A 27,600-nucleotide genomic window follows, 5' to 3' on the forward strand; every position below is an offset into this window, starting at 1 on the left:
CACGAGCTAGAAGTCCATCAGGCTTACTTCAGGCACAGAGAGAATGTGACCATTCAAAAGGACTTAGAAAAAAAATAATTAAAAATCTCTCCCTGAGCATACTTAGAAAGTTTTGACAGTCATGCTGTTAAGTCAGGTAGGTCATGAAAGATTTTTATATAATATAATTTCTAAAAATACAATAAAATGATATTTCACCCAGGAATAACCTAATCCTCCTTAACATCTTTGCATAGGGATTAGAGCAAATAAAACCAAACCTGTTAGTATTTTTATGAGAGAAAGTAGTTCCAGGCAGAAATTAGATATGACACTCACATCCACTGACATTTAAACATGACTGAATTTAAAAAGTCAGATTCAGTCCCCAAATATAAGAAATATAGGGCAGACATATCTGAAGGTTAACACATTATTATCAATTAATGGCTAAGTATAAAACCTTTAGGAGTTTATTCTATCTCAGGTTGGTCCCTGAATGAAATTGTATCATGTAATTTATTACCCAGTGGAACTGAGCAGAGGACACAGAGTTTGTGCCAAGATAAACTAATCAGTGATTTACACATTTCATTGCTGACGTGTGTGATTTAAACATCACTCACCAATTTGGTATTACTCTTAAAGAAATTTACAAAATCTCTTGATTAGAATTTAAAATCCCAAACCGAATGACCATTTTGTTCTCTTTTTGACAGCTTGAAATCTACATATATTCTGAGGGCTTTTAAAGGAGGTAAAGGAAGTCCAAAATAAACATATCCTCTTGTCTCTTTCACTGCCATGTTTTACTCAAATATCCCCAAATTTCCGTGGATGAATAGTGTCTGCTAAAAACTGTTCCCTGACCAGGGCACAGAAATAACTTGATGCATTCCCCCAAACTCCAGACATTTTCTTTGTAAGCAAGCAATTTCAGTAGAATAAAAATGCAAGTTCCGGTTTTTTTTCCCAAAAGAAAAAAAAAAAAAAAAAAAGTGCTGTTTTAACGTTTGCTGAAATAGAATTGCACTACAGTGTACCTTGCAAAATAGATTAAATAGAGACGAAAAATTACTTTCATATGTTCTCCCCCAAAGGAAGTATATGTTTTATACTATTCTAAGGAAACCGAACCTGTAGCCTTTTGTCCAAGACCATTACTGAAAATACCTGATCTTGTTGTACTTTGAAGTACTTACAAGGGGAACAACAGATTTTTGTCACATACAAATCATCTTAGGGATTAAAAAATTACAATATCTGGATTTCTGAAATATAACATTTTGAGAGAGATTAGTAGATGTTTCAAAATAAGAGTAATTTATTTGTTGTGCAGGAACGGTGTATCAGATACAAGATAAACTATTTCATTAAATATGTATGCTACCCCCAGTGACCCCATCATGGCAGCACAGGCAGCTATGGAAAGGAAAGACGAAGCGAGTGCGATGCACACTTAACGTATAGTCTGGCAATGGACCATAGAAGAGATGGTATCTCATTTTTTAATATATTCTGCTATAGTTTAGCAATATTAGGCGGTACCTATGTAGGGTGTCAGATTAATTCTTGGCGCTGGTGTGGTAACCAAAAGCACAAAAGAAAGTTTGTCAGCAAATTCCTATAGACATCATGAGAAGTAAGTACAGTCTGTGCTTTGGAAAAAAATATCTGCCTCCATTTACTCTGCACCTAAGAAAGCTCATAAAATCTTGTTATGTTTATGGCTATTTCCATTTAAAAATATGTTTGAGTACATGTGTAAACGATAACAAAGATTTATTTGTTCTGGAGGAGGGGTTAGAGTAATATTATGGTCTTCAAAGCTACAGACTCTGTATTTCCTCATTCCTTAGCAAAATTAAATTGTCAGAATAAAAAGATTTTGATGATAAAATAAACATTTTAGCATTGTTCTACTCGATAATATAGTATTTTAAACTCCAGTGATCTATTCAACATTTTAGAATAACTGGCCCATTTACTATTGCTCTTTTTATATTTTCCATTAATGATTAAACGTTTATTTTTCTGACAGACAGCTAATATTTAACTCCTTCTTCCTTTAATTAGGAGTTTACATGTTCAATACATTTGCTCACAGATTTAAAGGTCTGCATTCTCCATGCTCCCTTCTGCTACCATAGACTTGCATAGACATTTCATTTAGCCAAAGCGCTTCACTCTCTCAAATCCCCCTTGTCATTCTACTTAAAACTGAGTGGAGATTGAGAACATTGGGTCAGCAACGTGGATTGCTCATCCTGGGATTTTTTTCTGTGTTGTTGGACAGAGCTTGTATCTAATCTACTCTTTTCTTGTGATCCGATTTATTAGCCTTGCTTAGCTGTACAGTTGAGCGGAATGTATTATGCAGATGTAGCCATGAAAGCTAGCTAGCGTAACACTGGGCACGAGCATCCAGCATGTGGTGACATGTAATAATAACCCAGGAGCTGGAATGCAGTCTGTGATTCCCTTTCACATATATTTAACGAGTTCTTTTTTCCTGTAGATTTTGCATTCTTCAGTAGGTTATCATCTTCTGTGACACGGGAGTCATACACTCTCTGTTTGGTCATTTTATCCACATGGTAAACCAAGTGTAGCTGGACTGTGTTCAGTTCAAGTTGTCTATTTTTAAATGATCATTTGGACATTTCCCAGTCTATCCATCCTTTTATATACAATACATATATCTATTGTTCAAAAAAAGGTGAATTACTTGTTAGTCTACTATCTAAAGACACCCTCATGAGACCTTCATGACATAAAACGTTACAGTTACAGTTGTTTAAGCTACATATAATTTTGGCCTTCATAACATTATTTCATCATATAAAGATCAGATTAAAATTAGCTCTACGTAAACTTTTTTTATAAATAGTTAGTGAAAGCAACATATTTGGATACATTTTCCATGAACAACAATAACTAACTTCCATGAAGGTGACAGCTCAAGAAGTTTGAGGTAGAACCAAACTCCTTGTTCCAAAAATCTCTGAAATCAGAAGGAATATTCCCTTGCTTTCAAAGGTTGCCCGAGGAGAATAATTTCACTGTTACATTGCTGAAAATCATATCTTCATTTCAATTCAAATGTAGATGAACAAATTCTATGCTTGTAGGCTAATTCCTAGCAGCAGAAGAACCAAAAGGCTAGAAACTTAGGAAACTGCTTTTCTCCTCTTTACTAGCTAATCAGTCTTCATTGTTCCAAACAGCCTTTACGTAACCAGGTATTAATGAAAATCACTGTTTCCTCCCTTACACCTTTTTGCAAGTACAAAGCTTTACATTCTATGACATTTTGTAAACAATTTCTGCTGGAAAGCTCTAAAATCCTTCATACAATAGCATCAGCAAGTACTATTAGAATGCAGTACGCCTAAGAAAATTTATCAGCTGCAATTTATCCCAATAAAATACAATCTTACATGTATTTTAGTAGGCTTTTCTTTCAAAAAAATATCTTTGCTTTTGCTTGCAAAGGAGATAAAATTATAAATCTTTGGATAGTACATTTGTTAAGAATACCTTTATAAATAAACACTGATTTAGTCAAGGATATATTAATCTTGTCAACAGATCTGGCTGCCATGTTATGTTATAAGAAATAAACCACAAAGCAGGTCCAAACAGGTTATTCCAAGGAAGAACATATGTTTATAAAAAACTATGTATGAGTACATCATTTGTTGCTCTTACAGCAATCCGGAATACCCTAAATTACAAACATTTATTCATTACTTTTGCTCCAATGTTTGTATCTCAACTGCAGCTCAATGTTGTATATAATATATAATGTCTGAAACCATAAGTAAGATCCACTTCTCCTGTAGTAGGTATTGGTAGGAATTTAACAGAATATGCTCTGAAATTGCAGACATAACTAAACAAAACGGGACGGTAGGAAGACAGTGAATATTATTAACCTTATTTTATGGATGAAAAACTGTGAGGGAGATTAAATACTTCAGATACATAAAGAACTTGTAATAAAATTGTGAAAATAAAATAGCAATTCCAAATCCCATTTCCAGTACTTAATTACTTCTTATTCCTTCATCTCTCCTTTTTTTTTTTTTCATTTTTTTTTTTGCTTCCAGATGTCTAACATTCATCTGATGTAATCATTTTATGAAAGATCTAGTTTTTAAGAAGAAATAGTATCTGGATCCAAAGATAAAAAAGAGTGGCTTCATAATAAGTTTTTCTTACCTATAGTAAGTTCTGCAAAAAAGCAATGTCCAACTGCAAAACCCAAGAACCAAAGGTCACTATCACAATTAAAATTATTTTCTGGAGGAATCCAGCATTTCAGAGACGAACTTGCAGCTGGCCATATATTAAGTATTGCACAGTTTTTACCAAGCAACAAACTACAGTAAGAACATCCTGCAGTAAGAAGTGTAGGATGAAACTCCTGGAGAGCCTGTTATGCACCCTTCAGAGAGAGGTGGTCAGTGCACACCGCACTCAGCAACCAACACATTTTTGAAACATGGCCGAGCATGGTATCTCATAACATTTCAGACATTTTTATTACATCTCCTTCCGATATAATTTATTTGGTTACCAAAAGTTTGTTTCAACAATTTTTACCAGTCTCTTATCAACAGTTTTCCAGGCTATATTTTGTGTAAAGTCAGAGAAAACACCAAGTTATATTGAAATTTACCTGAAATACTGTATATAAATAAATTCAGGAACCTGTTTTGAAATGCAGCTAAAAGGAAATCAACTCCGAAAAATATTTTTAACAGCTATGAAAATTTCAGTACCAAGAGTTTTTCCAAGATTTGATTTAAAAGTGATGCTACTGACTCACAGAAAAAGGAGGACCAGTTCCCATGCTCAGCTGAAAAACTTCAGGATTTTTATTGACACAGTACAGTGCAGCTACTAGGCTTGCTTATTCAGAAACAATTTTTACCTTACTTATCTTTGGAAACAGACTGCTTTAAAACAGAGAAAATACGTTCCAAATGACTGAAAGTTTTCCTAGTATTCCAAATAAATTCCTTAAACAATTTTTCTGGCCTGAACACTGATAATCAATAATGCTTGCAGGAATCAATCACGGCTACATAAACAGATATTCGAAGAGATGTAAGCAGAGTCACATGCCCCTTTCTCTTGTACCCTTAGGCTACTGCATGTTCGCTATCAGAAAACTCCTTTTGATTTGCCCCTTCGGGTCAACTGGCTTAACTGCCCGAGGACCTGCTCTGCCCCAAAGATCTGGATTTAACAAAGACCTCCCCAGAAAATTAGTTCTCTTTACCCAAAGCACAGCAGCAGGACCAAGCTGCAGCACACATTCCCCATGCATATGGGGGCAGATCTGTTTCACTTGGAGCAGTCACTTCATTTGCTGTTTTACAAGTGAATGGCAATTCCTGACATAAAATCATAATTGCACCAATTTTAAAAATACTGAAAACTACCTATTTTTAATCTTACTGATATCTATCCCACAGATGGCACATTAACAATTGTAAAATAAATATGCCTTTGCATAATAAGAGAAGTATTGCCTTTAAAAAAAACTTTTTTTTTTTTTTTTTCTATTTAGGGGCTTTATAAAGTTACATTTAGGACAAGCTGTTTTCCAGAATTTTATTAAATTCAGAAGAGTTTTTAGTCAGTTTATGAAATGCATGAATGTTGTAACTACTCACAAGGCTGATATTTTGAGAAGTCTGGGAAGTGTATGTAGCAGATTAAATGATGATCAAAGCATCAATACATTAAATTTTTGTTGATGTCCTGTGGTCCCATTACACTAGTAAACTTCTGCTTCACTCTTTGTATACTATCTTCTGTGTTTTAAGAGAGGGAAAAAAAGTTTGCAGAGGAGTATTGCTGAGCTAGGGACATATTTTAAATGACAGTAAAATCAGAGTGCATTAAATTATATTCCCTTCGCTGCTTAGCGAAAAACAGCCTTTAGGGATGTTACACAGGACTTGGATTTCTGACTGGTACTATTTTCCTGCAGAATTTAAGCTTTCCTAAAGAAATAGCACTGTGATTTTTTACAGAAAATTCTACAAAGAGAGGGCAAAAGACACATACAAAATTAATTTGCATGCAGACATCTGAATTTAAACTCATTATTATTCATAAATAGGCATTTCTAAAGATGAACCTAGTAAGATTGCATACTAGACACAACACATAATATGTAAAAACATGAATAGTCTTTAAACACTTAAATATAAATACTTTAACTGGCTGTCTAAGATTCTGCAGTTTAGCTTGTATCTGATTATGCTTAAAAGAAGACTTTTAATTTTATTTATTTATTTACTATTGAACTTTTCTTTTAAAAACTTTTCTGTTCATTCTAACACACAGTCCTATTTAAATCAGTGGGAGTAATAATGCTTCATATTCCTGAAAGTGTCACTAGTTAAATACCATGAGGTAATATATAGGATAATCATATGTTTGTAAATAGTCTTATTGTGTTATTACAAGAAGTATGGTTATCTCTGGTGTATTTCTATAAACATTCATTTATATTGGGGATCAGAGGGATAAAATTATTCTAACATTCTATATAATACAGAAAAATAAAGATAGAATACAATTGTATTCTATACAACTAATCCAACCAAATATAGTAGGACCGTGTTTATATTAAGTGATCATAAAGAAATTTACTGGGAAGTCAGCTGTGACTTTACTCTGTCTTCACGTCCTGTCCTAATATTTTTTTATTTGTATGCTTTATAGTCAAAACAGTACATAGTATAACATAGTGGATATAATACAAAACCTGGAAAGGAAAAGGGAAAATAAATATTTTTAATCTTTATAATTTTTTAACACACAAAAAACCAAAGAGCAGCTAGTTCTGTAAGTAGAAAAAGTAACAATACCTTAATGAGAAAAAAATAGAGGTATGTTCAGAGTTCCTGGGACATTAATAGATGTGGCTCTTATAAAGACAGAATTATCTTAAAAATATTGGCTGCTCAAGTCAAAGATTGACATTTCTGGCTCTTATGTACAGAATATTGTATTATGGCTATAGCCTTCCTCATTCTTCTACAGGAAGAGTTTAGGAAATATTTCAAAGCAAAGTTTTTTAATGGCAACATTGATGAAGCAGATGTGCAAATACACTGCTTATATTCTATTTTGAAAACTCAATTAATTCCTTGGAAAAATGGGTTCTGAAATGTACTGAAAAATTTTTGTGTAAGTCTTTTTTTCTTTCTTTTTTCCTTAAAACAACACACTTACTACAGAGGAAGATCATTTATAGTAATTAAAGAAAATAGGGAGTGAGCCAGTATAGCAAGTAAGTCTTTTTTCAGTCTTTAAAATAAATAAATAAATAAATAATTTGATTTAATTGCAAAAAAAAAAAAATCTCAACGGAAACCCCAACATTTATGTTAGCAGTAGTATCTCCCCAAGGGAACTCTAAGCAAGTTTCATTTCCATTTGATACCCTTTGATTATAGTCCTATTTTAAAGCAGAAACATTACAAAAAAACATTTGGGCAGGAGGAACCTGACTTTCAGGGTTAAGCCTTTTTGCCAATCCTTTGAAAACTCACCAGAATCTGTTCCAAGTTACAAACTTTCTCAAAATTATGTTTGTACAGCTTTAGTGCAGATGTCTTGGGTTTTATCGGAAAACTCCTGAAAGATTGTTTTAGATTGTGGCTGCATATTTTAACTTCAGCCTCAGCAGGTCTTCCCTGTCCTTGGAAACTCTTGCCTGTGCAAGGTCTGGCTACCCAGGTGTGGATGAGGGAAATTGTCCGTCCATCAGCAGCTTCCCTGCTTCCTCATTAAAGTGCAGCAAACACAACGGCCGGGGCTGGGATGTCTGAGTGCGAGTAGAGCTTTAAAAACCCATTAAAAAAATTATCCACGCTGGCTGTCATACTACCTTAAAAGAATGTTCTTTAGGTTGCAAAGTCAAAAATAGCAGCTATGAGACATAAGGCTTGTTACATAACAGATTCATCCACTTTATTCATATACGTTATGATACAGCCTTTAATTACACAGTTTAATGCAATTGTCTCCAGAGCCTCCTTTACGTGTTCTGTACACAGAAAAGGTCTATTCTTAGCCGTAAGTAACGACTGAGTAATGAAGAAAGCTGTTGTGCCAATGAGCAGCACACCTGCCCCTGCAATGCCAGAGCCCTTGCTCGAATGGGGTGGGCTGCGCCGCGCACCAAGGAGGGGTGAACGCTGCTTAAAGAAATACGTTCTATCCCCCCTCTCCTAAAAATCCCACGGGGTTTTGGTCGGGTTTTTAAAGCCAGGTGTTTTCTGGGGGGTCATTCCTTACACTGTTCAGGAAACTGGCATCTTCAGGGAGCATGCCTGGCTAGGTATCCCAGAATATGCAGTGCTGATCACTCAAAGCTGTAATCTGAGGTCAGTGCGAGCTGTGTTTTGAAGCTATAGGTGCTTAGAGTATGCAGGGCTATATGTCAAGCACTCAGAAAAAATTGTGCACCCAGTACTAGTGAATGTTTTTACCTGCAGTCTCTCTTGCCTCAGTCCTCCTCTATGACTCAGGCAATCACAGCATCTGTCATCTTACATGAGCGCTGCGGTGTAATTTCGAATATTTGCATAGCAGCTCACACACTGTAGTTATGAAAAACTCCTAAAAACCCAGGGAAAAATTAGTAATTTCTCCCCAGAGCTGCTTTGAATACGGACAATAAATAAGGCTCAGGGATACAAACTGAACAGCGAGGAGAAAACAAAACACTGAAGAATTTATTATCCAGACTACACATTGAATGAGGCAGAAAGCTCAAGGAAAAAGCTGTATATGATCATGTGATTAAAGACTATTTCATAATGGATACCCAGAAACGGATTAAATGAAAATTGTACTCTATCTTTTGTCCTGACAGTTCATAACTTGTACGCACATGTTTTATTTTATGAACCTAATAATATTCTCAGAGCACAGATTTTGAGTGCAGTATTTTCACACATGTTGGACTGACACCTATGACTTCAGTAGATCAGAGAAGCAGCAAACTGGCCATACTAGCTATGTTTTAAAAAGCTGTGCACTAAGTGGGTATCTAAGAACAACAAAAGGAGTGTGATGATCGATTCAAACATGCAGATGAAAAAAAAATACATGACAGTCTATTTTCAAACGGCAAGTATTTTAATACAGGATAGGTCACCTCGGCAATGGGGGTGGGAAGTGGGGTTAAAATATGAAAAAAACCAACCATTAATTCATAATTTTGTAAGGGAAAATTATGTTGCCAGTTCTTATTAAACCTGTAAACAAATATACAGAAATTAAAGAGCACAATAAGTAATTATTGTTGCTGTATAGGTGTGGGAATCAAGCAAGCCAAGCTTCTCACCAGTCATCTTTGTGCTGGCAAAATGTTTCTATGCATCTGAACGACAAAGGAAGCTTCCATAAAGATTACAAAGTAATATTACATAGTATTGGCAAGATTAGGCTTGTTTGTTTCTTGATGTTTTGGGGTGTTTAATATTAATACACTTGGAAGATTTATTATTTTTTTTCTAACCAGAGGACCTGATTCTGATCTTACTCTTATTTTACAATGGCTTAATGTATCAGCTTCAAGAGGCATCAATCCTGACTTACACAGACATGAAAGGAGTACCAGGACAAATTATTTTACTCCATCAATTGACAGAGATTCTGCTGAGTGAGACAAATGTACAAAAGCAAAATATTTTAGAAATATTGTCAGAAAATAATATATATGATTTCTAAAGAAGTTTTTTTCTTCCAATTCCATTAGTTAATTAATTTCCTTAGCACTTCTTTCTTCATTCTGTAATGATTGAAAGCTTAAGTCACTGAGAGCTCAGACTAGGCAAGAACCAAGTTTCCAAGACACAATTATGTACTATTTTCAAATTTCTGATGAAGCTAAGGAAGGGCAAAGCTGAGTAACATCAAAACCTGTACTCAGTTCACGTTATAGATTTAGTTTATGCAGGGTGTAGTAAGCCCATATTAAAGTACAACATCAAAATAACTAAATATCTGTAAGTTCTCAGAGGTGCGCTTTTTGAGTTAGGTCTACCTCTGCCACAATAATACAGCACCGCTAACTGCTTTTGGATTTGGTTTGTTTTTTTTTTAATGTGAATACAATGGAGAGAGAAGTTCCACTCTTAAACACAAGCAACAGGAAAGACAAAAGCCACAACTCATTGAAGGCAGCTTTGCTTCTGAATTCCTGTGATGCCATCAACTTAGACTGCTATTTCTCCACTTCCAATAGATACATTTCTGGGTTTTTAATAAGGGAGATATGGGAAGGAAATTTTATTCACTTGCATTACTGCGCATGCTTCCAAGGTTTCAGATTTACAAAATCCACCAGCATGACTCAAGTATCACAACTAGTAATATGTGACTGAATAGCAGAGATTTGTTTAATCAGTCCCCTTACAAACTTAGATTATGTAGGTAGTTATAACGTGCAAGAAAGACCCTACTCATTTAAAGACTCCAATAATACTTAAAAAAATGGGATCCAGCAAAAGGCAAGAGAATAGAGAAAAGTTCTGAATAGTAACAATTTTTCGAACATTAAAAGTGTGGCTGTCAGTGGATTCATAATTATAACAGGTCCAAACTTCTATTACATTAACTTTTTTCTGTCATTGGAACTTTCTGTGTTGCTAAAACCTGAATAAGGAAGCGTGAAAATATGTTTCTCGTAACTTCAAACCTGATGTATGATTTGTTTAAATTTTGAGTTTCAAAATCTGTAATGTGGAAAACAAAAATAAAACCCGCTGTACTGATCAAGTGCACAACTTATTGTAATGCCAGACTTGGCTGCTCAAAGGAACAAGCACGCATTCACGGCTGGGTGATTAACTTTCGTCCTAGCTGCTCCTCCAAATACTTTGGACCAAGAACACTGACAAACCCCCAGAAATTCCTGGAAACTATCACAGCTGATATAGTATTCATGGAAGGCTAACGTAGTTTTGGGTCAACAAGGAAATATATTCAAATCATTTTCTTTGTGGTAAACTAGTGGGAAAAACTCTAAGTAAGCAAAACTAGTAATCTCTCGGTCAGCACTAATATTCTTGGAAACTTCCTAAAGAAATCCCACTGCTTTCCTAGGGGATGATGTCATGTGAAGCATCTGTCAACCCCATTACAGATACTCACCTGAAACTCATTGTGCTTAGACATAGCAGTGTGTGCAGTCTGGGAAGAAGATGCAGGGTCTCACTAGCCTCTCCGCCTCTTGTCCCTGGGCCTCCCAGATTTTATAAATGTAAAAGGCAAAAATGGTTTTACAAATGTAAAATGCAAGCCTATTGCTGCATAACAATCAGCAGAATCCAAACTCATTTAGATCGCTTTTATCACTCCTGTATGATCAGAGCAGGAAAGATAATGTCTTTCCTAAGCGGGCTGTAGAGCACTGTATTTTTTTACTAGCATTAGGGCCCAGTTCTCATATTTTTATTAAAAATGAATATTATCTTTACATCACAAGACCGTAATTCATCCTAATGCTATTCATCGTGGTTGTTCCCTAAACACCCATTGTACAAATGCAGATATCTGTGTGTGACCATTTCTGTTGTCACCTTTAGGAAAAAAGAATAGTCAGGATAAGCTTCTAAAGAAAATTACAATATTGAGATACAGATCTTCACCCCATGTCTACTCACTAATTCTGTGATTTTCTATACACTTCTTAAAAAGAAAGTACATATGTTTTATAATATATACATGTAATCTTTTTCAAGGAGTCTTTTCTTAATGGAAATACCTCCTTTGACAAAAGTGTCATTTTCTAAATCTTTTGTTACAGCCAAAAAGCATTGAAGAGAAAGAAGATCAACATGAAGGTCATTCTGTATCAAAAATTAAGATGTAATTCTGCAACTTTGGAACTGTGACATACATCTCCAATTGCATAGTGTAATGTCAGTGACCTCCGTAAGGGCTGTACACATCTCTTAATCACAAAGAAGACATCACTGTGGGAAGAATCAGTTTACTTTCTCTGCCTTTGAACAACACAAAGCCCTTTCTCTAGATAAAATCACCAAAAAGTAAAACCTTTTCATGGCAAGACCTCGTGCGCTGTGCCACAGACTAAAAGCCACCTGCAACTTGCACACCTACACAGCACTGTTGGTACATAACACTTACAAAGGCAAAACACACCGTTCCACAGGTTGTAGTGGCAGCAACCGCAGAAGTGATTCTAGTGAACACTAGAATCTGCTTTTTTAGTAAACCATTTTTTTCCAAAATTACAGAGTCCCTTAAATGTAAAACAAAATCAGTCGTAGAACTTTACTCTTACAGCATGGTTCATAAGCATGTATTAAGTCAATGAATAACTATAATGACAATGATGATGGTAATAAATATCCAAATTTATGAAAAGTATTTTCTCTATAGATATTCCCAGATGAATACTACAGTCAGAATCAGCAGGTTATTTAATTTGCCCCAGATCTTCTCTGTTTTCATATTCCCACTTGAATAGTAAGCTCAGAATCAGCAGGTTTGCCCTAATTCTAAACTTGAATCAATGGGAGTCCAAATTGATTCCAATGGAAAATGAAAACAGAATCCATTTTTTTCAGCTATCGATAGGGTGCTAAGTTTACTATTTATTAGGACCTAGCTAAATAGTTCCAGGTTCATAAACAACTCCATAGAATTAAAGAAATCTAAAATCCTATCATACAATCCTTTTCTTACAGATTGCTGCCAGCATACCTGTCTCTTATTTCTTTACAAGCTCAAACAAGGCAAGACTGAGGCCACCTCCTGCTTTCACCCCAAATTTCTCATTGAAAAGGAAAGAGAATGAAACTTTTCAAAAATTATATGATCATTGACTGTGAGCCAGAGCACTATCCTCAGATGTTAACTCTTGGATACTTTTACAGAAGCAAGGATGACTTTTGTGCAAGTGTTATAACATTGCAAAGGATAAGAACTGTTATGACCATCAGAAGAGCTGAATTGTCAAGGGAAAAGTGGTTGGCAGTTGACAAGCTACATCATTTCCAATACCCAGTCACACTTATGGAAAGCATGTAATGACAGACCAGCTGTGCACAAGAAAAAACACATTATTCTGAACACTTCGTTATGGATAGATAGGCAGTGGGAATGGTGGCAACTTCAAGGCCAGCTGGTAAGTACCAGTTCTGTAGACTAAAGAGGTTGCACTACAGTACAAGGAGCTTCAAGTCTTGACTTCCCCTACTAGATCCCTAATAGGAAATCTGATCTTTCAGGTACCTGATGGCCTGGAAGAAAATCCTACCAAAAATTCTGTATGGACTGTCATTAGTTTAACTTTACACATGCAGGAGTGGAGTGAACTGGCTAGAGTCACTAAAAAACCCCAATGCCATCTCAAAATCATGTGGGTTTTCCTACTTTGTTCATTAGTTACTACAGGTATTTTGTGCATTGAAGTGCTCATTGACTCTACTGAGTAGACCAAGATTCGAGAGAACAGCTAGACAGTAGCTTCAACCCACCACATACAACTGCTTTTTAGTTTGGCAGAAGCGAACCTGAGCGGAATGATTGAGTTCTGTGTATATGACAATATAATCCAGGCTGGTGGAGTGCTTCTGGTACTCTCAGATACCATCACCACAGTACAGAAGGAGAAAGTGTCATTGGAAAAAGTGCATATCTTTGTGGGAAAGAGCTAAATTATTTTGTAAAAGATTAAAATATGATCCCTGGTCAGCATAGAACTAAATAAAGGCATTGAGGTATTACGTACCCTGTCTTTGCTAGTCAATTCTATATATAACAACACAGTTAGAGGTATGTTTGGTACATTCCACCAAATCATTCCCTGAAAGAAGTATCGTTTGGTGTTTACAATTTACTGCTTGGGTACAACATGGTACGCAACACCTCAGAATGCCCTCCAGTATTCTGTAAAATCATGTGTTTATGAAATTATACAATGTTCCACTACAGCACAATAAACTAGACAAAGTATTTTTTCAGAAGCTGCTATGGCTTCATGCTTTCTGAAAGGAGAGAAAACATCATATTAATTTCAACAAGAGAGATGGATGAAACTTTTTGTTTTAAATTTCCAACCAGTTTTGATATGTTTATTAAAAGAAGCATAAAACCTCAAAGCTGCATATGTTATCGTTAAGCCTCTACATAAAGCTCTTTCTATCAGGTACTACAGATGGTTTTACTCGCCATACTGTTTTCCCATTCCTATCCATCAGCTGGGTAATGATGATGGGATAAAATTGTAGGTTCTGTAATTCAGATGTTTTCCCACAACTGCTTGGCTAGTATCTACTGTTAAGACTCCTAGGGAGCCAACCTGCAGCTGAGACAAAAGATCGAGTATATTTGGACCAAAATGCCTGGAAGTCTTGAAGTGCAATTACATTAAAATATAGACAATTTTATTATATCATTTTGAAATACTGAATTAATATGACCAATCTGACACAAGGTCTTATGCTGCTAGATGTAAATTTTTCTAGCACGTTAGCATTCTGTAGTTTGCAATATAGACTTAAAGTTAATGTGGACCCTGCATGTCAGCTAGGTACAAAGGGAAGCAATAATCTCACTATATAAAATATTATTGATCTGGGGTACTAAGATGTATGCTATATGCGTAAGTGATCTTTTGGAAGTTTTTCAATACCAGCATTTTGAAAGGATTAGCAATACTCAACAAGTAGTCTTCTTAGAAGATAACATAAAACAGACTGCCAATTCCTAATTACCAGTGACACGGTATTTAAATTGCTGTGATTTTACATGAGGCAGATATTGAAATCAATATCCTATAATGCTGAATCCTGGCAAACAAAATAATATATCAAATTGCATTAGGAAACTGATGCAAAATTCTGCTTTAAACTGACATAATGATTCTGTTTTCATGCGACTAAATGCAAGGGCCACAGATTTAACACTTTAGAAAGACTTTGGGATTATTTTACTATCTGTCCTCAAGATTCTACCCTGAAAACAAAGTCACTGTTTAAAAATACAAAATTTAGTGTTAAAATAATCAAATCATCGCTAAATGCAACGGAACCTTAACATAATTTCCTGTGGATTTCTAGCCCTTCTCCTAAATCAACATCACCCCAGTGGCCATTGGCACTGGCAAGAAATTCAGCATGCAGAAGAAATACAGATCACATACTAGAAACGCCTGTTGTAGATGAAGATTCTGAAGTGCAAATCAAAATGAAAGTTTTGCTCACAGTATTTACTAGCCCAACGTATATTTAGCTAACTGTTCAAGAAGGATGAAGACCGTGGTGGCTACTCTGTTGAGATTGACTATAAGCAATGAGTTCAACAGCATCTCTTTGAACTCAAACACATATCTTGCAAGAGATAATTAATGCCAAAATATGTTTATATGTTTTATTCAAGGCATAAGAGAATTAAATGAATTAAAATATGAAAAAAATTAAAAATATATAAATATTGGATGACTTTTTAAAAAAAGTTAACATGGAGAAGCAAATGCACACAACAAAGATTGATGTAATATATTCAGAACCCAAACAAACAAGTCTGAATGCTGGCTAGCCTGAGACATCTGGAATTCTCTTCCTTAAAAAATCACTTTCACAGTTCAAACCATAGCTGGCATCAACTTCTGAATATCTGACAAGGAAGAATATCTCTTACAATGAACAGCTGCATGAACAGTCCTCATTTTTCTCACAAAACAGAAACTCGGTGGAACAGTTAAAATATGTTCTAAACGGGAATACTCTGAATTCATAGAGTAATCGTCTCTATAACATATGAATATTGAGGCAGGTAGGCAAGCTATATTTTAAAAAGATAAATTATCCTGTATGCAGTTTTTTTCAAGAAGTTTCAGATATAGAAAAGCAGAAGAGCATGGCGTGATGAGAAGCTAGGGTTAGTGAGAAAATTCTCCCAGATCAAAGTGTGCTATGTGGGTTTTATTTCCTGCTTCAAATGCATCCACCTGCTTTCTCAGACAGGATACTAGACAAGGTTATTTTTATATAAATGAGGATGAAAGGAAATTTATACACATTTTTTTGTCTAAAGCCAGAGGCTCACTATTTGATTAATTTAATATTTAAAACGTGTGTGTGCGTGTGTGTGCTATTCTGAAGTTTGAACATAAGGAGTAAAATGAAAAGAGGAATATGGAGGCTCACTGATATGAATCATGTATTCTCCCCACCTTCTAGGACCCTGACTTAATTCACTGAAAATCCGATTTTAAAGATCAATCTTTTTAATTAACAGCTTTCCCTATCTCAGAATCAAGCCATACCAATTTGAGTCATTTCAGGGAATAATATAATTTTCACTGAACAGAAGATTGTGATGTATGTCAAAAATTCATCAGAAAACCGATATGACAAGCAGGCTTTATTTTAATGCTAGTCTTATTTCTAACAAAATTTATCACAATTTTGTGTATTTACCTTCTGCTGAGTCACTATTACTATGTGAAATAATATTCCCTTGCATATATTCCCTTCTCAATAACATACCCTTCCTTCAGCACTAAATAGAGATTTTATTAGAAGGCTCTTGTCCTCTACTCATAAGCACACGGACTCATCGACAACAGAACTGCTACAGATCACATTTATCAATACTCTGGACTGCACACCCTTGATACTCAAGCAAAATTCCAGTCCTATTCCTGTGACTCATGCCAGAGCTCCCACTGACAAGAGTCTGAATCTTATTCGAGCAGAGGGCATGGCAGAAATATCAGATAGATCTGATTCTTTCCTAGCTTACACTGTTCTTAACACTGGTGTAGTTCAGATAACACAAATGAAGCTACTCCTGATTTAGATGGGTAGAAGAACAGTTAAGCTTATTGGGAATAATGTATTACTGGGAGTTTTCCAAAACAAATAAGCTTGGCTAAACTTCATTCTTATAAGAAAATTTTACTTCAGGAAAAATTAATGAGATTTTCAAAGATGAAAATCTGAAAAGAAAACAAAAAAAATCCCATCAGATTTTTTTCTGAAAGTAACTTAAATTCTTTTAAAAATTGCATCCTCAGGCATGAAACTTTGACTCTAAATCATTTATCTCTAATCTCTCAAATGTGCAAGTCAGGACAGAAAATTTTGGAAAGGTTTTCTTTGTTGTTGAAAGTCCTCATTATATTGTGGGACACACTGTCGTCTCACCAGATTGCAGAGACGCTGAGCGACACTAAATCCAAACAAACAACAACAAAAAATTATAAAAATAATCCAATGAAAATAGAATTTAATGACAATCTTTTACCTTTAAAGGAAAGGTAGCATTGTAAATGTAACCAGACATGCGGTTACAATTTCAAGTAAAAATGGAAAGTTGGGCTTTTTTCCCCATTTAAACTATTTTCAGTCAAAAAACAAGAGAAAGAGTGAAAACTCAAAAGATCCCTCCAGATCGTTGCAGTCTGAGATGATTCTCCATCCTTCAGCAATGGCAATCGCTTACTAAGGTTTGTGGGAAATTTACACATCCCAGGAACAAAAGATCAGAATACAACAGTATAATTTCTAAGTTGGCTACAAAGAACAAAACAACAGCCAGGGTTTCCTTCTTGGCCGACTTAATGGTTTTACTTGCCCTTTTGCCTTTTCTGTTCCTTTGCATATTAAATAATTAATAAAATAGTTGAACATCTTTCTTAGCAAATATGAGTAGCTACTAATCCCTTCATCAAAACCTGACTGATGGGAATTTCAGTTACTATCTTTTCTCAATCAACAGATATAAACTGTAGGACTAGTTCCATGTATATGGCTGTCAGTGGAAAAGTTGCCCCCTGTTTCAAGTGAAATCAGAATCTGAATACTTTACGATCCTTCGTTGAGAGAGCACGCTAAAATTATAACTCTTTTTATTCTATATTTGTTCTATTATTCTATAAGGCTTCTCAGTGGTCAGCAGACACATGAGGGGAATCTTGATCCCACTGAGGTCAACTGTAAACCCACCAGTATTTACATGAAGCCAGCATTTCATCCTAAATTTTGGGGGTTCTAAATATTGTCATATTCTTATAAGCTCTATACATTTTAAATATATATAAACATATATATGTATTTCAATAACATTCAATCTCAACTTAAAAATATTCCTTAAAAATAGCTATTGAACTTATTATTACGTAAAGATTTTCTCTGTCTGATACTACGTGCAATTATATGAGTTTTTCCATATAAATATTACACGTTCAAAAGATTATCAAATAAATAAATTATGTTTTAATTTTTAATGTAAAGGGCATATAAATGTGTAATAATATATAAATTAACATTGTTGCTTTAACCAAGCTGCTGCATCTCGTAATTTTCTCTTAGTTTACAACTCAAGGGCCTAACTCAAAGATGCTTAGACAACTCCACATTTTACATACACCTATATGTTATGTAGTACCACGTATTAAAAATTTGCATCCAAATATTAAACCCATTGATATGATCTTCTTAACATAAAAGATTTTTCATTTTACAGCTTCTGGGACTAGGTGCTATTGAAAGTACAACGCCTTATTTTCTGACACTGTAATTTGCTCTTTACTTAGTAAAAAATATTTTAAAATGCTAATAGGGTTTGAAATTTTTTACGAATGGCAGATGAGAGATAAACAGCTGATAAAGTAAACAGGATGCAGAATGACTGTAGCGTTTTGAGTATTGACACTAAGGACAGAAGGTGTTACATAATAAAGCACAGTCACAAATGATGTTTTCTTTCTCATAATGAGTGAAATCTGATAGAAATGCTAAAGGCAAATTATTCAGCCATAAATGTCATGCAGCTACTCAGTGAAGATCTTCATTTGGCCTTGAAAATATCTTATTTATATTTACCTTTCATATTTTAAACCTAGGTCTTTGCTTTCCAATTTTGTCATGAAGATTATATTTTCCTTCAATAACATTTGCTCTTATTTCACTCGTACACCTTTACGTCCTGTTCTAGGTACACAACATATGCAATTTCTATGCTTAAGGAGCTGCAAGCAATGGTACATTTACTAGCAAAATAATAATAATAATAATTAAAAAAAAGAAAAGACTCCTACATGCATCTGCAAAGTAAATGTTCACACTCCTTCCATTCGCCAAAAACAATGGGCACTGAATATGAATCGTATTTTACCCAGTGATTTATTTGTAGATGGGATTCAGGAAACTGCTGTTTTTCTAAGCTCCCTCTTCCTGGCTACAACTGTTCAGTAATTTCGTGGTCTCGGAGTCCGTACTCCCCCCTTGCCCTTTTACATTCTTCCTGTCTGACTGGCATGGTGAATTGCTAAACACATTGCAAAGCAGTATCGTTCACATTCGTGTAAAAACATAATCCTCTGTTTAATCCCACTCCTCCCCAGTAACAATTTAAGGAATTCACAAATAAATCACTGATTTTATTTCATTTCAACAACATAGCAGAGGCAAGTATCAAATACAAAGCGGACTCTGGGTCTCCCCTACCCCACAAAAATAAACCCAGTTCATCTTTGCACTTAACCCAGTAAAATTCTCCCCAGTGGCGCTTTCCCCACTCCCAGAATTAATTGCCACCAGCTGCTTGTGACAAGTGTGCCCGTGTCCCCTCTGTCAACTCCAGCTGAGTGTGATGTCGGCCACCCCCTCCCACCTGGCTGGCAGCTGGGACCCAGGACAACCCCAAATCGCACCCTGCCTCTGGAAGACACCCAAATAGAGTCCTCCTCCTCTTCCTCCTCTCACCCAGCCTCACAGAGAACAGAAGAGTGATGGCACCATGGTTGGCCACAGAGACACGTGGAGGACAGGGAGGGGAAGGTGGGAACAGGGGAGCCAGGGATGCGGCGGGGAAAGAGGGGAGGGAGGGACACTCACTCATACAGATGAAACTCCATGCAGGCCTGGCCTCCTACCCGTCCCCTCCACAGAGCAATGGGGAGGGGGGCCATGGGGCGAGCTGAAATGGCACCTTACCTTCGCTGCAGTCCTTCCCCCGGAAGCCCGTTTGGGAGCAGTCACAGACGGCCTGGTCGTTGAGCACGGAGCAGACGCCCCCGTTGAGGCAGACGTCCTCCCTGGCACACAGGCGGCTCTGCTCATCATCCAGCCTCACCTCCTGGCTCTCCACCGGCGACGCCTGCGTGTAGTTGACTCGGACATCCGTTATCCAGCCCTTGAAGGGCTCCCGGTCCTTGACGGAGGAGAGTGTCAGCTTTAGCGTCGCTGACCGCAGCTCTGGCGGGAGGCCTCCTAAGAAAAGCCCACTGAAGACAGTCATGTCCCGCCGCTTGGACTTCACCTCCACCCACTTGGCCTCGGCCCGGTCAATGATCAACGTCGTGTTCTTGAAGTGGCGGCGGATGACGACGGCGTGCCAGAGGTTGTCATTGACCGCCGTGTCGGAGAGCAGGGTGGCGGGCTCAGCGCAGAAGATGGAGAAGCTGAGCTGCAGCCGCCCACCCTGGGTGAGGATGAGCTCCAGGAAGTCGCAGAAGCCCTCATCATCGAAGTAGAGCACCAGCCCGCTGGAGCTGCGCGTCTTCATGTTGAAGCTCATCTCGCTCTCACAGCAGGCGTTCCACTTGGGGAAGCGGGTCCACTGGCCCTCCGCCCCCGGGAACTCCAGCCCGCTGCCCAGCTCAGCCCAGCAGCCCAACAGCAGGGCCAGCCAGAGCAGCAGGCAGCCCCCGCGCCGCACCAGCACCGCCCCCATCCTGCGCGGCCTGGGGCGGGCGAGCGGGGCGGCAGGGCTGGCGGGGGGCGGCACTAGGGCCCCGGTGGCAGACAGGGTAAAATCTTGCTGGGCACTGGCTAGGCTGGGAGGTTCAGGCACGCTCACCCCCGCCCCGGGTGCGGGGGTCACTGCGGGGGACTCCCCGGGGCGGGGGGCTGCAGGCACTCTGTGGGATGGGGTTGGGCGGGGGATGCAATCGGGGGCCACTGGAGGGGACCTGCGGTGCAGGGAAGGCGCCGTTGGGTCTCTTCACTGGTCAGCTGGGATTTGCAAAAGGTGTCCAGGGGCAGGTGAGTCAGCAGAAATTTTCCCCAAAGCCAACATTACCAAACCGGGAGAAAAACCAAGATCGGTGGCAAAACCCTCCTCCAAGCGGATCCACCAGCTCGGCAAGACTGTAGCAATATCCCGGCGCGTGCGCACCTCTTTTTACATCCTCTCCGCCAGCTGTAGTTTCCCAGGAAGCCAATTACTGATCCCAGCGCTGCCTCCCTAGGACGGATCCTCTTGTCATATCACGGAGTGTCTGCCATGGTGCTGGAGCAGCGTCAGCAGACGACAGGACTCATCACTCGTGGTTTCCTGAGCTGCCTCGATCCCAATGGGGTTGAAACCCAGAAGCTGTCAAACAGCCGAGTGGCTACTTGACATGCAAAGCCTGACAGCTCCTCTTCTGTTTGCTTGCAAAAGGCCACGGCTCAGATCCAGGGGGGTGATTTTCCTCTATTGTTTTTGTTTCTAATCTGCAAGGAATTGAAACAGAATAGTATGAAATGACGACTAATAACATGTAAATCATAAATTTGATAAATAGCAGACATTTGTGATTAATTTTTCATTTCAGCTGCTGTTCAACATTAGAAAAATGAACTGCTGCTGTAATTTTGGAGTTACTGAGAAATCATAACAACTTGCAGCGCTATACCTAAATCTTAATGTTATATGCTTATACTAGATTACACTTTTATGGTATAATCTATACGTAAACTACTTACCTTTCCAAAACTTTCTAATATTTTAGCAGTGTGTTTTATTATTACAAGGACGATGTTAAAAAGAAAAGGGGATGTTTATTCTGCAATTTGTTTTGTTTATGGAAATAGCTGGCACTTGTGAAGCTATAGGGTCCTATTCATGCAGACAATGCTACCAAGCCCATTTCTAGTTCTTTCTAATACAGCTCAAAACCATATAAAGTGGACGGAGCTCCCAGCAAGAACTGGCAGACTTCACTGTAGATGGCACACCTACTGGTTTATTTTCATGGGGTGAGGAAGAATTGCGATGGTTTCTTAGAAGGCTTTTTGAAAATTTCAAACCACATTTTTCTCTGTCCCCTGGTTTCTTTTGCAGCTGATATTCTCTGTTAAGGCAGGGAAAATCCAACTCAAGCCAGCTCTGATGCTGACATTATTCACAATGCAGATCAGCTAATCCCAGGTGTTAGTCCTCTGAAATGGGTTGCAGTATTATTTTATGTATGTTTACTCAGCTGCCCTTATTTAAGAGGACAACTCCTCATTTTAAAAATAATACATATACCACAGTTCACTCTCTTCCTCTGAAGAGGTCTCTGCATTCAAAGCATTTCAGCAGAGAGGCTCCCCTCTCTGTTTTTCTCCCCCAAGCCGCTATATCTTTTCTGGAAGGTGTGTATTAGCAGCTCTCTCCTGATGGAGGAGAGGATCTCCAACACCTCCCTCACCCACTGCTTCCCCTTCACCTTCCTCCCATTTCTTAGCTGGCAGCACTCCGGCAGGCAGAATATCGTGTCCAGAGCTTTTGCAGAGCCCCTTGCTGGGCTGGTGTGCGTGTTTGTGCGTGCGGAGAGGGGGCAGAGACGAGCCTGTCAGGGTGAAACCTGCTTTAAAACAGGCACACACCTCAGCTGCCTGCACCTGACACGTTCAGAGCTGCTAAGTCACCTCCTACTCTCTCTTTATATTTAATTTCATCCCTCTAAATGTCAACACATTTATTTTTATTATTTGTCACACGCGAGGTGGGCAAGAGCAGCGAAAGGCAGGCAAGGAGAACCCTCAAACTTGGTGGGCAGAGGCCAACCATGCCCAACCAGAACCGGGCAGTGCAGAGCCCCCAAGTTCCCCCCCCCCTCCCCGCCCTCCCTGCCCCCCAGCAGCAGCCACCGCTCGCAATACCGCTACCAGCCGAGGGATTTCAGGCAGTTCCTCTGCAAAACGCGGTCCCCGGAGCCGCCGGCAGCCCCGCTCGCTAATTAGCACCGTTCTGGGGCCGGCGGTGGCTGCAGGCAGGGACGACGCTCGCTTACGGCACCGCGCCGAGCCGCTCCGGCCTCAGCACCCTGGACAGCTCCGCCCTGCGCGGCCCGACGGGGCCCGGCACCCGCTCCCCGCGCCCCGCACCCGCCGGCCCCGCCGCTCCGGGCAGGGGGGTGTCCCGCAGCCTCCCCACCCCCCTGGGGTCGGACACGGGTGGGAGCCACCATATGCACGAGTGGGGAGCCCGTGTGGGTGCACCAAGGGGCGGGGAGGGGGTTTGCGGGCGGTAGCCGGGCCCCGCTGCGGCGGAGGGGATGGCGTGGCTGGGGAGCGGATTTGGGGTGCGTGGGGGGCTGCGGAGGGCCGGGTGCGGGGTGGGGGTGTGAGACACGGAGTGGGTGCCCGGAGGGTGGCGTGAGAAATGACTTGGAAGGAGCAGGTTGCGTGGAGGGGGAAGGCGAGAGGGGGGTCCGGGTGCGTGGAGGGGGGGGGGGGGGGGGGCGCTGCACGTCGATATGTGGGGAAGGGGCGCGGGATAGCGCGTGGGTGTGCGTTCACGAGGGTTACCGGGTAGCTGGGACCGGGCCGGTCACTCGCGGGAAGCGGTGGGTGGGGAGGAAATGCGGGGAGGGGGGCGCGGGGGGCGCAAGGTGCGCGGGGCGGGAGTCGCGGCTGCGTGAGGGCAGGGCGCAGGGGCGGGCGGGTGCCAGGAGGAGCCCGTGGTGTCTGCCGGGGGGTGGGGGGCGCAGGAGAGGAGGGAGGGAGGGAAGCCGGGCAAGGACGCGCGTGAGCGTGAGTGTGAGTGAGTGTGCGAGTGCGCGCCCGCCCTGCGTGCCAGAGCGATCCCTACAGGTGTCCGCGGAGAGCCGCCGAGCGGGGATCCCACCTCCCGAGGATCCCGAGATCCCATCGCGGGAGCATCCCTGCCCGCTGCCTGCCTCTGGCTGCGGCGCCTGCCTGCCCCTCTCGCTCACACACACGCAGCAGCGGCATGGGGGAGAAGGAGAAAGGCAAAAGAAAACGGGGGGTGGGGGTGGGTGGGGGGGGTGGGGAATGGAGAGGGGGAGAGGAAGGGGGATAAAAAGAGGAAAAAAGGGAACAGAAAAAGAAACAGAGAGGGAAAGACTGAAAAAGAAAGGAGAAAGACCCCAGGACAAAAAACCCTAAACAATTGCTTATTTATTACTGCCGATATAATTCACACACTGTCAATAAACAGCACAGTCTTGTCTAGTCATTTCCAAAGCAGAGGGACACTTCCATTCTCAGAAGAGGACAATTTATTAACATATATCTCTCCAATGGGCTCTTAGGTACCAGACATCCCTCCCAGCAATGTATATATGTATACACACGTATGTAGCGAGAAATATACACAAACCAACACAAATGCAGCTATTGCATTCAGCGCCTCGCCGGTGAATTAATATGCTTCTCCCACCCCTCTACAACCATCTTTTTTTCTTCGAAAATTATGATTTAGTCACAGGTGCCCCGATTGAGCCTTTTTAAATTAGAAAAAGGGAGAGAGAGACACCCATAGGTCAATAAATCCTTAATAAATGCCAGGTCTGTTGGCATGCACAATCCTTGGCAGAATCCTTATCGGATGAAATACACAGCATTGTCTCTGGGCGCGGGGAAGACCAGAGAGTTCACAAATTACCGGATGAAATAAAAGGATCTGAAAAACAACCTTGCTGCAGCCAGAGGAAGAAGCGCTCTAATTCAAAAGCAGACTTAACAGCATCATTAATCTTTTCCTTTCATTTCTACGTAATTTCTAGAATCAAATTCTTTCCTAAGCGGCTGAAATGATCGATTTCGCTACCCTCCCAGCCTACAGATGTATTTATTTTAATAGGCTTATTGATATCATTTCTACCCCTTCCAAAACGCATACCATCAGCAGGAACCCGAACAGTTTGAAACACGTACCGAGGAAGCTGGATGCCCTCTTTCTTCTGCCTCACAATAGAAAATGTCCCGAATTACCAGCGCACCCCCCGCACAGACCCCTCGCCTCCTCCACCCCATCGCCGATAAATAACAGTAATATTGCGATAGTCATCCCCACCGCCGCCCCGGCTTCGCGTTCCACCCAGGCACCTCACGCCAGGGAAAACATGCAGCAGATCGATTTTATTCCTTAAGTCTCACAGACCCCCTCTCCCCTCCTCCTCCTCCTCCTCCTCCTCCCGCCTTTGCAAGGGATAATAAATTACCGCATCCAACCTTTAACTTCTCCCTCCGCTCCACCATCTCCTCTCCTCGCCATCTACCTCTCCACAACGCCGCACGCAAACCCACCAGCCTCTCGCTCCTCCTCCTCCTCCTCCTCCTCCTCCTCCTTCTCCTCCTCCGCCGCCGCCACCGGCTCCCCCGCGGCAAAGCGGGGCTCGTCCTCCGCGGCTGCGCTCCGCCCGCGCTGCGGACGCGCCTTACCTGCGCGGGGGCCGCGGCCGGGCCGGGGCCGGCACCGGGGCTGGGGCTGCCTCTGCCGCTGCCGGCGGAGCGGGCGCTGCTGCGGGTGCGCGGCGGCAGCGGCGGCGGCAGCGGGCGGGGGCGGCCGCCGGGAGCGGGGGGGGGGGGGGGCGGTGCCGCTGCGTGACGCCGCCGCGCCCGTCTGCCCGCCGGGGGCGGCGCCGCGATCGCTGCAGCCCCCGCCCCGCCCCGGCTCCTGGGGGACGCGCCGGGGGCGGCGGGGGGCCCGGGGGTCCCCGAGGTGGGGACACACACGCGGGCACACCCCGGGGCGCTGGCTGCGCTGGGCTGGGGGGCCGGTGCCGCCGGACGGCGGGGGCGCGGCTGCGGGGGAGGAACCCCGCGGGGGCTCGCAGCACCGCTGCCAGCGCCCCCCCAACTCCTCCTGCCTTGCTTCACTTTTATAATTGTTGTTGCTATTGTCGGTGCTGTCGGTCTCCCAGCCCCCTCACCCCTCACCTCGCCGGGTTCTGCACAGCGGGAAGATGGAGGTGTGGACGCCAGCAGGGCGCGACCCTGGAGGAGCCCAGGAGCCCCGGGAGCAGCGCCGGGACCCCCCGCTGCAGCGGGTGTTGCACTCCACCTGCCGCCTGGGTGTTGCCTCCAAATGGTCGCAAACTCTTCGAGAAATGAAAGGCTCCTCCAGATCCATGTGGAGAGTGCCAGACCGTGCCAAACATCGGGTTCTGGCTGGTTGGTGGCCTTCGAAGTCTGTGCTCAGTCGCCTACAGAAAGGTGATGACTTGATCCTAAGGGATTTGCACGGTGCCTTAGCCAAGGTTCTGGCAACTTTTGGAAAACCAGAGTGATGTTTGTCACGCTAAGAGTCACAAGAGCACTCCAGTATTGTGCATCCCAGAATTTTTCTAGCATGGTCTGTGCAACCATACTTTTTGTTGTCCACAATGTGAACGTAGCAACTTAGCTTTGAACTGAAACTTCAGAAATAATGTAAAAAAAAGTTAAAAAAAAAGCCCCAACATTCTGCCACCACAGTCCCAGAGGAGTTAGCCTTACGATATTTTTTTTTTTTAAATGATGAAACAGGCTTCCTCACAGATGACAAGTTTGATGAGGTAACCAAGCAACATGTTAAGTAATGAGAATTGCTAGATATGCAATGTATCCTCAGTACTTACAGCATAATCAGACATCCCTTTTGTTCAGCCAGATGATATCCGTATCCAGTTATTTTCAAATAGAGTGAGAATTTCTCTCAACAGTTCTAGTAACTAGACCTGTGTAAGCAGAGCAAGGAGCAAATATCTCTTCTGCTATGAAAAGCATATAAATTGTAGGCTGCAACATGATAAGTGAGACACATTTTTGAAGAAGCAGAATTGTAACCTGATAGGACTTAGTATTTAGTGCGTGCACGTGTGTGTGGATGTGTATAATCTAAAAAATAGTATTGGCTCACTGTGGCCTCGTTTTTATTATGCTGATGATGAACACGTGGTAAAGCTTCTTACCCTCTGTGATGGGAAGTGTTGAAGCCAAAGCCCCGTTCTTCCTGGGAACGCTGGCACAGTGGAGGTGCTGGCACAGCGGGAGGATTCTTCCACCTTCAGATTGGGGGACAGCTCAGTTACTCCAGCTATAGCCAGAGGATGTTCGTGTTCCTCTAAATCTGTCCGTAGTAAGAAGCCTGCCACGGTGATAGCAGGGTTGGGAAGAGCCTGCGTAGAAATAAAGCAATGAGCCATTCAGTGAGCCAGGAAAATAGAGGGAGATTTAGGGAGAATACAATTTCCTTAATTTAACAGTGGTTTTTTTCACTGAGTTTTAGAAGAACATATTACTTTGTCATTCTTGGCAATTGTTGCAGCATATGGTGTCATAGTTGATTCATTCTGAAGCAGCACACACAAAAAAAAAAAAAAGAAGAAGAAAAAAACAAGAAGAGGCATGACTTCCAAACCATCTCTCTTTGTAGGTCTTTCAGCTTGACAAACGTATGGAATATCTTGTAAGCAGCAAAGCAGCACATGGCTTTACAGCAACCTGACTTTCTTCTGCATAAATTAACGTTCTGTTTTATACCAAAATATTTATAGGTTTTGAAAAGTAAAGAGATAAAAGTAGCAATGATATTCTTGGAAACAAACCAATCGTATTTTCT

The 27,600-nt window shown here is 41.0% G+C and overlaps 1 protein-coding gene across 23 annotated transcripts in view; it reads right to left on the reverse strand.

Annotated features, from left to right (window-relative positions):
- NRXN1 (neurexin 1) overlaps positions 1-25,321 on the reverse strand; it is a 725,766-nt gene extending 700,445 nt beyond the window's left edge. For all 23 annotated transcript variants that reach the window (XM_040611882.1, XM_040611881.1, XM_040611879.1 and 20 more), the window contains exons 1-2: positions 25,230-25,321; positions 19,995-21,497 (exon numbers count right to left, since the gene is read on the reverse strand). In XM_040611882.1, coding sequence (XP_040467816.1) covers positions 19,995-20,733 — 739 coding nt within the window. In that variant the 5' untranslated portion in view covers positions 20,734-21,497; positions 25,230-25,321. The remainder of the gene's footprint in view (positions 1-19,994; positions 21,498-25,229) is intronic.
- Positions 25,322-27,600: the final 2,279 nt, after the last annotated feature.

The sequence above is a fragment of the Falco naumanni genome, chromosome 12, assembly GCF_017639655.2.
Source record: "Falco naumanni isolate bFalNau1 chromosome 12, bFalNau1.pat, whole genome shotgun sequence".
Taxonomy (NCBI): Eukaryota; Metazoa; Chordata; class Aves; order Falconiformes; family Falconidae; genus Falco; species Falco naumanni.